This window comes from Drosophila grimshawi, unplaced genomic scaffold (assembly GCF_018153295.1).
Source record: "Drosophila grimshawi isolate 15287-2541.00 unplaced genomic scaffold, ASM1815329v1 contig_1377, whole genome shotgun sequence".
Lineage (NCBI taxonomy): Eukaryota > Metazoa > Arthropoda > Insecta > Diptera > Drosophilidae > Drosophila > Drosophila grimshawi.
In genome coordinates, this window is record NW_025062900.1 from 8,095,935 (window position 1) to 8,109,290 (window position 13,356).

General features: G+C 37.3%; 1 protein-coding gene across 1 annotated transcript; it reads right to left on the reverse strand.

Annotated features, from left to right (window-relative positions):
* Positions 1-8,129: 8,129 nt before the first annotated feature.
* Positions 8,130-9,594, reverse strand: LOC6562102. The gene is made up of 2 exons (XM_001988753.2): positions 9,475-9,594; positions 8,130-9,406 (listed from the first exon to the last, which is right to left on the reverse strand). Exons 1-2 carry the CDS (start codon positions 9,476-9,478, stop codon positions 8,184-8,186), a joined length of 1,227 nt encoding a protein of 408 aa, XP_001988789.1. The 5' UTR covers positions 9,479-9,594; the 3' UTR covers positions 8,130-8,183.
* Between the last annotated feature and the right edge of the window lie 3,762 nt (positions 9,595-13,356).

Sequence of the window (13,356 nt, forward strand, 5' to 3'; positions counted from 1 at the left end):
ACGTTTGGCATTCATTTCGAAATTAATTAAATGTGCGCATATCTGGGAATGCTGTCGCACAAGTCACGAAACTTAACTGCCGCTTCGATCAGAGCTTCTAAGGGCAGTCGCCAGTCGGCAGCTTAATTGCGCCAGCCAATAATAATTGGGCAAAGCGGCTTTTCGCTGCACACGACAAATATAAACCGCTGTCCAGGTGCAGTAGCATCGGATCTTAAGCCTTATTTAAGTACCGAATGCCTTCAGGGTGAAAATACACCTTGTTTCTGCTTTTGCTCTTGCTTCTGCTCTGTCTTTGTCTGGCTGTGGCTAGCCAAAAGAAAAAAAATAATTTATCGAAAGTTTTTGCTAGACGGACTTAAAGAGTCGCTAATGCCAGATAGTTTCCTTACTTTCGTTGCTCAGTTTGAGACACACTCACCTCTCCCCCAGTCATCATTGCCCTTTGTGCGGCTGCTCTAGCGCATTACATTAAGCGGCTTAAATGTTATGTGTGTGTGTGCGTCTTATTGTTAACTATGTTATGACCAGCTGAAGCATTGAAACCTCATAATCAAAATGGAATAGTACTCGTGGCCAACGTGATGCCCATAAACTGCTTCAACAGACAACAAACAACCTTTTCTAGTCCGTACAACTATCGATTCTGATTTGTTCGATGTTTAGTAAAGATTTGCTTGTTTTTAAATAGGTTATTGTGTGTTCCTCTTTGTTAAATTAAGTAAAATTTAAATTATTTTTATTTAAAGAATATATACATTTTTTCTACTTCAATTGAATTGGATTGTTTTTATTTATCAGTGTTTGTTATTTAATTATTAATATTTATTTATTCATCTTCATTGTCGCCATTTTCAAGTAGATTTTATTACCTTTTTTGTTTGTTTTCTGCTAAGAATATAAATTAAAAGAGGTAAAGAAACAGTATCTTACATTATTTTCCATTTGGTTTGTTTTCAACTCATTTGCCGACCCTCTTTGGGCTTGATTAAACTCACAACAACTGCAAGAACTTACTGTAAATTGTTAACCAGGCTACTTTATGAACAGTTTGATTTTCATTACCCAAAACGACGACTACACTACGTTGAGCTGCATCAACAGGAGCAGTAGCAACAATAACAAACACAGAGCTTCGAATAGGACAGGGCAGGACAGCAAAGGACAATCCAGCGATAGATTGATTTCTCCTTCTCTTTATATATATATATTTTTTTTTTCCAAACAAGGAAGAGGTAGGACGAGTGGCTAGAGAATAGCTATAGAGCAGACACTTCACAACGCACGAGTGCCGCAACTGTGAGTGGAGAGTTGAGACCACGACTCGTCTGAATTCAACTCGACTCATCATCATCATCATCATCAGCATCAACATCATTATTGTCATCTGTGGGTTGGTCGAGTTATTCGATTCACTGGCAAGAAAGCCAGCGAAGCAAATTGTTTTTAATTAAAAGTAAACAATATCAATTCATTCGACAGTTATCCAGTTATGCTGCTGACGTCGCCGTAGCTACAGCTACTATAGCTGCAGATCCTGATCCCGTTCCAGGACCTGCTACTGTTCCTAAGCTCGCGCTGGCTTCATTGTTTGCTAGGGATTAACACACACACAAGAAAGGTTTGAATGGGTGTGGCTGCAATGCTTAACTTAGACATGACCTGTCTATTTATATTTCAGCGCAGAGGCAAACATTTCTTGGCCATTTTAATTTTGACTGTTATTAATTGTCTAAGTTGCAGTCGCTTAGTGCTGCAGCTAACGGGATGAGTCCGCTTCTTTCTTTGCCATAAAATTGTTTTTTGAAACTTTGCAACTGTTTCGTATTTTAATCAACCTTTTTTTTATTCAGTTTTACTACGTATTTTTATTATTTTCTTTATGTTGCTTAACTTTGTTGCACTTTTAATTGGTTTGAAAGTAACTGAAGTTAGTCTTATGATTTTATTTATTTTTGCGATTTGATGATGCGCACAAAACTTGAATCCTTGTGCCAGACACTGTCTATTAATTTCTGTCAGCCGGCAACTTAAGTATTTTTCTCAATTGTACGAGAATACTTGCATGGCAAGTGCATTTTATTTTTAATGCATTTTTTTGTTATGAAAGGAGAAAAATGTTTGAAAAACAGCATTTTACTTACTGCCTTGAAGTAGTTATTTGCCAAGAATTTTAAATCTAATGGTTCTGGGATGTAAGTCTTCATTGATAATCTTTAACGGCAAACACAAACAAAAAATATATATTCCTTAATCAGATTTTCGAACAGGGTATCGCTCGCTCAACTAAACAATGCTTAATATATGTTTATAGTTATGCATTTATACTATTTCCAACATCTCTTACATCTTGTCCTCTAACAAGTGTTCCCGACAAGGCGAGTTATATCACCAATAAGAAAGAACTGTGTTTAGTTCTAATAATATTCCACATACGCACCGTATGCAAAGTACTATCTGTGAGGAGAAGAGCAGGAAGGGGGGTTTTTGGTGGCATATTCCCATCATCATCATTATGAATTTGGTGTGCTGGCTTGTGGCACTGGTGTCCTGGCTCTTCTGTTTGGTGAAAGGAAATACATACGTGCGCATTCATTTCATTTCCGTTTTGTGTCGCAATGTGGACCCAAAACGGATGATGGCGGGTCGTGTGTGGGGGGACGTTGCCATGACTATGTTTCGTCTGGCCCCGTTACAGTTGTGTATTTGTGTGTCTGTGTGTGTGTCCAACTATTTATTTTTATGACATAATGTAGCTACAGTTGCGATTGCCAGCCACCCTACTCCAACCCACTGCCCTCTTGCCTTTTCTGCATGTGTATTTCTGTGAATATTGCCATCTAAATATGTGAAAATTGCTCATTTGAAATGTTACCAGAGCGATATGCTAGTGAATGCCTTGGCAAATTGCCTGTCAGAAATTTTGTAGGCAATTTGTTTTTGTTTCGCTTCGTTTTTTTCTACTTATTTTTATTATTTTTTTTTTTCTGCCTGATGCTTATCGTAAGTGCTTGACGCAATTGCTAGAAGAAAAAAAACAATTTTAAAATTTCTAAAATGTCCCAAAATAAATTAAGTGCCAGGAAGAGTGCGTGGTATACAAATAATCCCACTTTTGGAATTACGTCAATACAAGCATGCGTTTCCGTTTATTTGGCTTAGAGAGGTAAAATCTATTTAATGTAAGTGGAGAACTTAAATGACTTATTTTAAGAGCAACAATACATGAGTTTTGAATTTGTAGAATAACTATCTTGACATATTTCTGTTAGTGGTAAGGAAAGCAAGCTTAAAGATATTTTTTGGTAGAGTAATTGCAATGGACTGCACAATATGCTGTTCTGTTGAAGAAATAAAACAATTTGTTAGCAATTGTGAATATTCCCAGCTCAGACGGATAAATATTTTCTGTTTCCTTTAAGGAGTACTGTTCAAATGAATGAATATAATCTCTAACTGAAGACAAAGACTGAAGACAAAGCAGCGCTGCGAAGAGCTCGCGATCCCGCGGCATACAAATGGGCATTATGTGATGGGTGTATGTTAGAGGAAGTCGGAGTATCAGCAGCGCTATATCATTCCATTCAGCGTATTACGCAATTTTCTGTGAATATGCAAATTTAAGCTATATATATGTATATATAAATGATTGCGTTACTTATACATACTTGTAGAAATTGGGGACATGAATTGGTAGGCTTGTCCTCATATCAATAGCACCTTCGCCAAAACTGTTGATTTAACCATTATTACAATCTCATTTTACAATTTCCATTCGCTGTCAACCTGCAAATGGGTTCACCTAAAAATAAATGTTGTATATTAAACTTATAAACACATGCAAAAGTATTTATTTAGTCCACAATTATGTACATTTCGGTGTAATAAAATAATAACTTTTAGTATTTGGTATGGATTATTGTCACAAGTACAGCTTTAAGACAATGTTGATAAGAGGTCTAACCACAGCAGAGCTTGCTTTATGACTAGTTTTGCTACTAAATATAAAATTATTCCTGTATGTGTAACGCATTTATTTTCAGCTTTACTCTCGTGAGTTCTCGGAAATATAATCGTGGCCAACTCGGGTTGAATACCAATGAATTTCATTTTAACACACACAACTTTTGCCACATAAGCAAACAAAAATACCATATTATATAAACTTGTATACTTCTGGGAATACCATCAACTAATGAGCTCATAGTGCAAAACAAATTATCAATTCAATTGCGAAATGATGATAGATGAGCCTAAATAATCGAAATTTTAAATACGCCTTTGAAAGAGAGCCCATCCTGGGAGAATGCCAGTAAATTGCCCTAAGGAGAAAGTCGTTGGTTTTTACTATCTACCACGTTGGCCTCTATTCTATTCTGTACTTTTATTATGTACGACAACAACATTTTCTGTCTTTAAAATACACTGTCAACTATGGTATTACATAAGAGCTAAAATTGATATCGGCATTTTTATATTTGTTAAAGAGCATACAAGTTTCTCATTGGAATAGTAATAATTTCATACATTTTTGTTTTGTATTTTAGTTTTAGTGCCTTAAAGAGCCCAAAAGTAACACTCGATTGCCTCTCTCTCTGCTTAAAATAATAGTGAACACTGTTTAAAAACGCAGATATGTTCGAATACAAACTAGCCCGAATATGACACATGAAATTGTGCCCCAGTTTAGTTTGGTCAACTTTAAGAGACGTTAAGGGAAAGGTTGTTAGGGGAGACGTGGGCTGACTGGCCTGCACCATAGAACAACTTGCCTCTGAATGACATTGTTGTGGCAGAGAGATGGTTACTTTCCTTGTGGGGTCGTTGGGACCGCCTAACTAACTTCCTGAACATGGCCTGATGACTTGTATGCTGCTGCTGTTGCAGCTCTTCAATCTTTTGTCGTTCCAGCCCGTACACGGTGTCATTGGCTTACTCCGCCAAGTGGCAACATCAACGTACAACTTGACAGCACACACTGGAAACCCAAGAGGGAGAGAGAGAGATGGGTAGAGAGAAATGCCATGGAAAGGCGCAGGAGATAGACATACTTATGTCGGTGCCTGGGCACATCCCTGTTTCTATGTTCCGAGATCAATCCGGCAACGTGCCACTTGTTAACGCACAATGGAGTCTTTTACAACACTGATTGATGCACCAGAAAGGACGCTGAGGGCTTGTTTGCAGTTTTGTAGGTTGTCTTTCAATGGGCACTGCGTAAGGCCGGCCGTTCTTTATAAAAACTTTGAGGCATATTACTCGAATTGCTTCCTGCAACTGAGCCTGTGATAATGATAGAAAATATGGAATATGCTTGTCTACTCATCTTGGGTATTAGTGTTTTTAAAGAACTTGAGTAAAGTATTATCAAGTATCAATCATAATTTTTCGTTAAGAACATTTTTGATCATAACTCAGCCTTTTCTGATTGTACAATTCATTCCTTTTTGTTAAGTATTAAGGTAACATTCAACTAGATTCTTAGTTGTTAATCCTCATTCAACTCTAAGCACACATCAACACACACATCTTCTTGTGTACTCCATCCTACTTTGCTCCTCGTATAAGCGTTAACATTATTTTTCTAGGCGTCAGTTTACAACACTTGCTGGTCGCACTTTTTGGAAAATGTTTTGTAAAATATTGACAGAGCTATTACACAGCGTGTACAAATTAATAGCAATGGCTGGGTAAACACACACGTACACTTCAAAACGCACATGAATACATTCACATTCACATGCACTCACACACACACACACACATTCACCCTTACACATTGAGCAAATGCCTTTGAGTTCGAGCAAAATGTTTTGAATAGTGTTTGCATGTCGGTACGTGTCTTTGTTGGCAAATTAACACACATACACACACAAACTCACACACATAGATAGATGGCAAAGTCCTATATAAACATATACACAGGCTAAGCAAACAAAAAGCGTTGCCTACCTTTGCGGGCGGCGTATTTATTTACACCTTTGAGTGGTTTACGCCGGAAAGTTCTCCTCCTGCAGTTTCCGAACTCATAAACATTTGCTATTAATATACTCTTCTTTTATTTATCTATAAATATAATTTTTTTTTTGTATTCTTAGCTTGGATTTTTAGTCAATGCAGAGAACATTTTAAATATTTCAAATTAATTTTACTCGAGTGCGTTTAAATAATCAAGTTTAAGTTTAATATAAGAAAAAATGCAAATTGAATAATTTAAAATATTTGTAGATGTACAGTATTTACATAATTTTATTAATTTAAAATCTGATAACCTTTTATACGTGACAAAGATTTTGTTTATATATTTAATGCTGTTGAAATTTAATTTCAATTCAATTTATATGTGAAGTAAAGTAAAGTATATTAGCTTTTAAAGCCCCAAGGACTTATGACTTGAAATATATACTCATTCATGTTTGCATTAGACAAACGTTGGCAAATCAATAAAAGCTCGAGATGCCTCGAAGTGTGTACTTATTAAATCTATAGATTTCCGATACTTCTATGGTCAACAAAATTTGGAAAGCATACGCTTGATAAACTCATTCAAAGGTCGGCCACGTATTTATGTAAGAGTATTATGTCAACTCCGCCTGCAACATTATTTTGTGTTAATGATAATGATGATAAGTTGCCGCATAACATGTTGCCTCAATCACTTGGTTCAAGCTTCAAGCAGCTGCCACTTTCCACATCCAACTAGCAGTTATTTGCACCTGAGTCTGCCCTTGCTCAAAATGCAAAAACAAAAACTTTATTTTATAAAATGCAAATTGTTTTACAATTCAATTCAATTAAATTATGCAATGGCAGATAGTATTATCAGTTGCTCGACTTTCAGGTTCTTCCTATTAATATTTTGTTTGAGTTGTTATTGTAGCTGCTGTTTCTGCTGTTGTGCATTGACAAGCAAACAAAACTCAACACCAACTGCAGGCACAGCAACAACGAACCGAAAAACTTTCCTCAAGGTGTTGTAATATTTTTGTATTCTCGTTATTGTTGGTGTTGTCGGAACAGGTGCTCCTGGAGAGCCAGAAAACAAGTGGCGTTGCGCACATTCGCTGTTAAAAGTTTATTGTTTAGCTCATGATTCGTTGTTTGTTGTTCTTGTTGTTGTTTTTTTTTTTTTTTGTAATAATTTTACTTTGCATTGCACAAAATTTTTGGAAAAACAAAAGAAATATGCATAAATTTGCAATTTCCATAGCGAGTCGGTTATTGATTTTGGTAGAAGGTAAAACAGTTTTGTTGAATTCGTTACAGACATATTAAAATAATTGTGCAAAGTTTCCTTACTCTATTTCAATTGCCATCTGGCGTTTGTTTATGCAAATCAGTCAAATCAACCCTCAACATAAATAGTCTATATGGGAATTTAATATTATTATTAATTCAGATCGCGAAATTTGTGACCCAATTTGCGTTTTGCCCGGCTCATTAGCCAGTGACCAACATTGTATAGACATGCGCTAGAAAGAGGATAAAAGAAAAGTGAGAAAAAAAAGTTTATTTAAAATATACGGCGCTAATTAATTAGCGCCTGCTACGTAGTCTGGACGCCTTTCACTTTGTGGTAACTTCATTAGGTGGCAGCCTGCAAAAATTCCACCATCCACTAACCTGAGCTCAATAAGTCGACCCACTGACCCACCAACCCAAGAGGTGGTCTTGGTTTGGGCGAGCCCCTTTCCCTTGGCTTTGCTTCTTTTCAACGCGCTTAATTAGCTGACGCCTGCCTGGTGCCAGATTATATTTAACGTTATGTTATCCATGCCAAAGCACAAAAAAGGAAAGCTGTACACAAAAAAAAAGTGAGAGGATGCAACTAAGTTTAAAGCAGCTTATTGCTAATTAGTGAAACATTTCAGGATAAATGCAATAAATGGCTGATATGACGGTCATTGCTAATATAAAAAGGAAGGAGCGAAAAGGATTGACAGCGGATAAATGATGTATAATCGAATTATGTTGATCAAGAACATAATAAATTTAAATTTAACATTGGTTAAGTCAAAAAGTGTTTAAATTTGATGTTTATAGTTTATAAAAAGTGTATAAGACATAATAACCATTTTCATTGTTCGTTTTTTTGGTTTAACAGCTGGCAGATGCGATACATTAAAAAGTGTAATATACGGCTTAGCTAGGTATTTACTATTTCGATACTATTACATTATAATCTAGGTGGCTGACATATTTTGAAAAAACATAATGGAGAACTCGAGTACATTTGTGGGCTTATAGCGCAGAACATTTATCACGTAATCCTGCATGAAATCTGCTAATTCGGAATTGGATTTGAGAAAGTTTGTTGTATTCTCATAGTTCAGGGACTTGAGATCATGGAATTTTCGGGTGAGACTGACATTCTGTCGCCACATCAGCTCCAGCTTGGGCACGATTGTCTCCTTCTTCTTGGGCGGGGCACAGACGGCGTGCAGCAGATAGTTGTAGCCGCGCCAGAAGTGCAGCACAATGCGTCCCTCGGGCGTCATAAAGGTCTCGGCCACATCCTGCAGCTCATCGTTGAAGCACTGCTGTGTGATGATGTGAACGGTATTCTTGTACGTGCGATAGAAGATGCGCACCAGTTTGCGGTCTTTGTGCACCAGTAGATTGCAGCGTAGGACACGACCATACAAGTTCATCGTGTAGTACTCGAAATTGCCAACAAAATTATGACAGATGAGATGACGCATGAGGAGTTGAATGCCACCGTCCAGAACGAAGGTATGATCCCGATCCTTGATATCAATGGTGGCCTTGAACTTCTGTATCTCCTCATTGATTTTTGTTTCGCGTATAGCCGTCAGGTGGAGATCCGCATGGTTTCGCACTTCGAGCGTTTTCTCCAAGTGCCCATGATCGATGCGATCGAATTCGGAACGTTTCTCACAGATCAGCTGAAAGTGATCGTCGTACTTGCCCTTCAGCTGGTGTCCGCACTCGGTTATGCCCTTGTCCTTCTTCATCTTGCTGCTGCTGTAGACCACATACCCATCGAAGGCCTCCTCCACGTTCATGCAAAATTTGCCGATCTGTTGCAGCTCGCGCTCAAAGAAAATCTTGATATTCTCGCTCAGCTTACATTTCGTGTTGCGCAGCTTCGAGATGAACAACTGCTCCTTGAATATGACGGCCTGTTTGACGGGCAGAAAGCTCTTCGGATCGATGCCCCAATCACATTGTTTATACTGATCATCTAACGGTTCGATGGGTCGCAGCAATGCCGAGATAATACTCGACACACTGATCTCATCCTGTGCACTCAGTTTATCTAATGCATCACAGGCTTCTGATGCTGCATCGGAATGTTCTTTGTTAGGGTCACGAAACTCATCCAAATCACAAGGTACAAATAGTGGAGGATTCAATTTTAGTGGTTTTTCATTCAGAGAATAGTCTATTTTGTTGTCAGAAAATAGAAGTTTAATGTCACATTGGAAAATTTATATATTTTTGTACACTCACCCATTATTAGTTATTATCGTATTATTTATGCCCACGCCAGATTAATAAAGAAAGTTTCTAGCCACTTTTGTAGAAAACGAATAATTTAGTTTCACGAGTGTCGTCTTAGAGAAAGAGTATCAGAACAAATCAATTTCAATTATATACACCAAACTAGCAAAATAAAAAACTGACACAAATGACAATGGTTACTGAATAGCATATAATTATATATATATATCTATATATATATATAAGTTAATTTAAGGTATTGCTTACAATTTCTAGAGTTTCTGCAGACATTGAAGATTTGAATTAGCTGTTGTTCAGAAATTCTGAAGACTTTTACACACGGCAATTGCAGCTTGAAAGAAGTCAACTGACGAGAGACTAAAATTTCGAACTTGCAACAACTAATTGCAAGGCCAACAGCTCTTCGGAAAACTTGAAGCTGCAAACAAGGCAGGTTGGAGACGGTTGGATGAACAACAATTGAAAGGGTCAGCGCATAAGCCATAAGGATGCAAGTAGCAATGGCAGGACATGCTTATTTTTATGAAACGCAAACAGGCAGGACGAGTGGGAGGGGTGGGAAGGCTGTGACGGACGTGCAACAGACTCATTAAAACGCATAAAACGTATGAGCAGAAAATCAACAGTTAAGCGAAGTCAAGAGGGGGTGTGTAAGGTGTTAAAAAATAAATAAATATAAGAATAAAAGGCATAAAGAAAGGCCTTGATGCGGCCTTGGCCCAAACAATATTAAATTTGTTATTAAGCCCTGTAATTATTTGCTCAGGCGGAATTGTTCGCATTTTCTCCGCTATTAACTGCCGTTTCTTTTGGCTCTGTGCGGTACGTGAAGGGGGTGTACGGCAGGGGGCCTTGGTGGTCTGCTTGCTGAAAAGATGAAAACATAAATAAATTATTCAGATGGGACAAAGACAATGCGCTCGCTGTTTGCTCAGCTTATTTCACAGTCAAGTTAACTTTAAAAGATACTCACTGTGCCGCCGGCCTCAAGAAAAATTCACAATTCTTTACCTATTTATATATATATATTTTTTGTCTGTTTTTCATTTTCATTTTCTTTTGCGTTTTCATTAATTTCTTATGCATTTCAGTGCGCGTAAATTAACTACAATTGTTTGCTGTGTCGTCCACTTACATTTAATCTTTATCTTTGCATTCATTCACATTCTCATTCACATTCGTTCGCCCACACTCGCATTCGTTCGGTGCGAGCCTCATTCATTTGCTTGGCTGTTGTTTGCCTCTGCTTTTTGCTCGCACATTCTTGCTGCCACGCCCCTTAACGCCCAGTCCCATTCAGTGCTAAAATAAATCAAAATGCTGGACCAAAGAAAAAAGTCGAGAAACAGCGAGCAAAAACAAATCTTAAATGAAAAATGTAACCAACCGCCGCAGCCGCCGCCGCCGCCGCCGTCGCCGCATGCAGATCATGCCAGATCCTTCGGGGTATGCGGCATAATCTGCTTGCCTTCATACATACGCACACACACACAAACATAAATATGGGAATGTATTGGTATGGGATTTGTTGTTGTGGGCTGCCAAGCTTAAGGGTCAGTAATAAATGTCATGATATGAAATTTATTTACGCGCCACGAAAACCAATGAAAACCAAAGCACAGCAAAGGAATGCAGCAACAACAGCAATGAGAACAACAACCATAAAAATGCCACAATACAAAAGCACAGCTAAGGACAATTAAAAGGAAATAGACAGCAAAAGCGGAGACACTGAACAGGCTCAAAAGAAGTTTAAGCCGAATGGCGTGAGCAAATAAATCTAAGCCAAAATTGATAAGCATTGATTGTTCGATACAAATTTAAAGAATGCCATGAAGAACAATGTCCTAAACATTCTCTTGCCACGACTTTGACTCAAGGTTTTTTTTTTTTTTGTCATCATCAGACATACAGAAAGATAGACCAACTCGGCTTTTTTGAGTATACGAAAGATTATTAAAACTCATTTTTATTTTAACAGGACGAATGTATTCCTACTGAAAATTACTTTCTGGCAAGCTAACTTAAATTTTAATATTCGGATGGAATATCGTTTTTGTCAGTCAGATGAAATGGAAAGCGATTATTCGATCATGTATATGCTAATTTATATATAAACAAACAATTTACATTAAAACTCCTTTTTAATGTATAAATTTATCGATGAATTGTTGTGATATTTTGTAGTGGCGGTTTTCTTTTGTGGAACTTAATAGACATGAGTCGTTGGCATTTTTATATCAATTAATTTATGGGTCTTAACGGATGAATGCAAACATGAATAAATGTCACAATTGTTAAGCGTGTTCATCAATCAATATTCAATCTTTGTAATAAAATAATTATTATCGTAGTTACTATGGTTGCTGTTGTTGTTGTGCTGTTTTTATCAGTGCTGTGTCCGCTGCTCCTGTCAGATTTTCGCTTCAATTGATTACACATGCAAAATAATAATGATGATAATTTTTGTAGAGGTGACGAGGGACTGTGGAGAGGGGACTGAGTGAGCTGGTGTTTTGTTTTAATTGCTTTTTACATGATTTACACGCTGCTTATGCTCTTGCCCTTTTTCACACTTGTCCGCTAACAAATTGCAAACACTAAACACACAACAAAAGACAATGCAAGTGACGTGCCAATTTGGCATTTGAACCAAGCGGGAGGGACACGACAAGCGACGCTGAGAGACGCCACTTAAACTTGACATGAGCTCATAAACAAACACAGGTTGCATGTCCTTTCACACAAACTCTCTCACACACACACACACACACACACCTCATAAAAATGCGAGCTGACAACACTTTTGTATGAGTTGTAAATGCTGCCAGCATACGCTTAACAACAAAAAACCAAACACCCTTCCTTCCATGCTCCCCCAAAGAGGGCTCTCATATCATGCCTGCAGCACGCAATCCTGTCAAGATTTCAGTCAACACTAATATACACTCATACACACACACACACACACACATATATAAACACCCACTCAAGCGTGTGTGTGTGTGTGTGTGTGTCTGCCTTTTGCCAGCTGTTTTGTTGGGGATGTGTTAATTACAGAAAAATTGCGAGAATTTGTATTATTTACTTTGTTATCCAGATTTCAGCTTAGAGCTAAGCTCCATTGTTGTTGCTCCTTGTTGTGCATTGTGTTGCGTGTGTAGCCTACAATTGCATGCATGTGAGTGTGTGTGTGTGTGTGTTTGTGTTTCTGTGTAGAGTAGGCATCTTGCTGTTGCCTTTGAGCGGCTCCTCTCCAAGGTTAGCTTTTTTGTTGCTGCCAGACATTCAAAGAATTTGGTTGGAGATTTTTCAAAAACTCCTCCTAGTCCTTTGATTAGAAAATGCTTGGCCAAAAATATGTTTGCATATTTTAATTAAATTTCTTAAGTAACACAAAAGTGTTTTAGATATGCCTGTAGAAGCAAGTTGGAATAACTTTATTCCAATAATATAAAAAGAAAAAGAACAAAATTTAAAGATAATTCTTCTCTTAGGGATTAGGAACGCGTACTTTTCGCAAATTTAAAGTAAGCGAAATTAATCAATCGACATTCAAAAATAAATTTGAAGTTTCAAAAAGGAATTCACATTTTTAATAAAATTTCTCTGTTATTTGGAATCCAATTAAAATACTTGAATTTTTACTACTTATGAGCAATATATGTACGAAAGTTGTGTTCGAATATTCTTCGCGGTATGCAATGGAATATATTGGAATTTTTTGACAATAGCATGAAATAAGTATAACTTCGTAAATGGAATTAGTTCTCCATTACAAAATGTGAAAGTAACCCCAGCAACGCCAATGTTTCGTAGTTCATTTCATAACCCAAGCAACCTGAACACTTTATTTACAACCCTCAAACA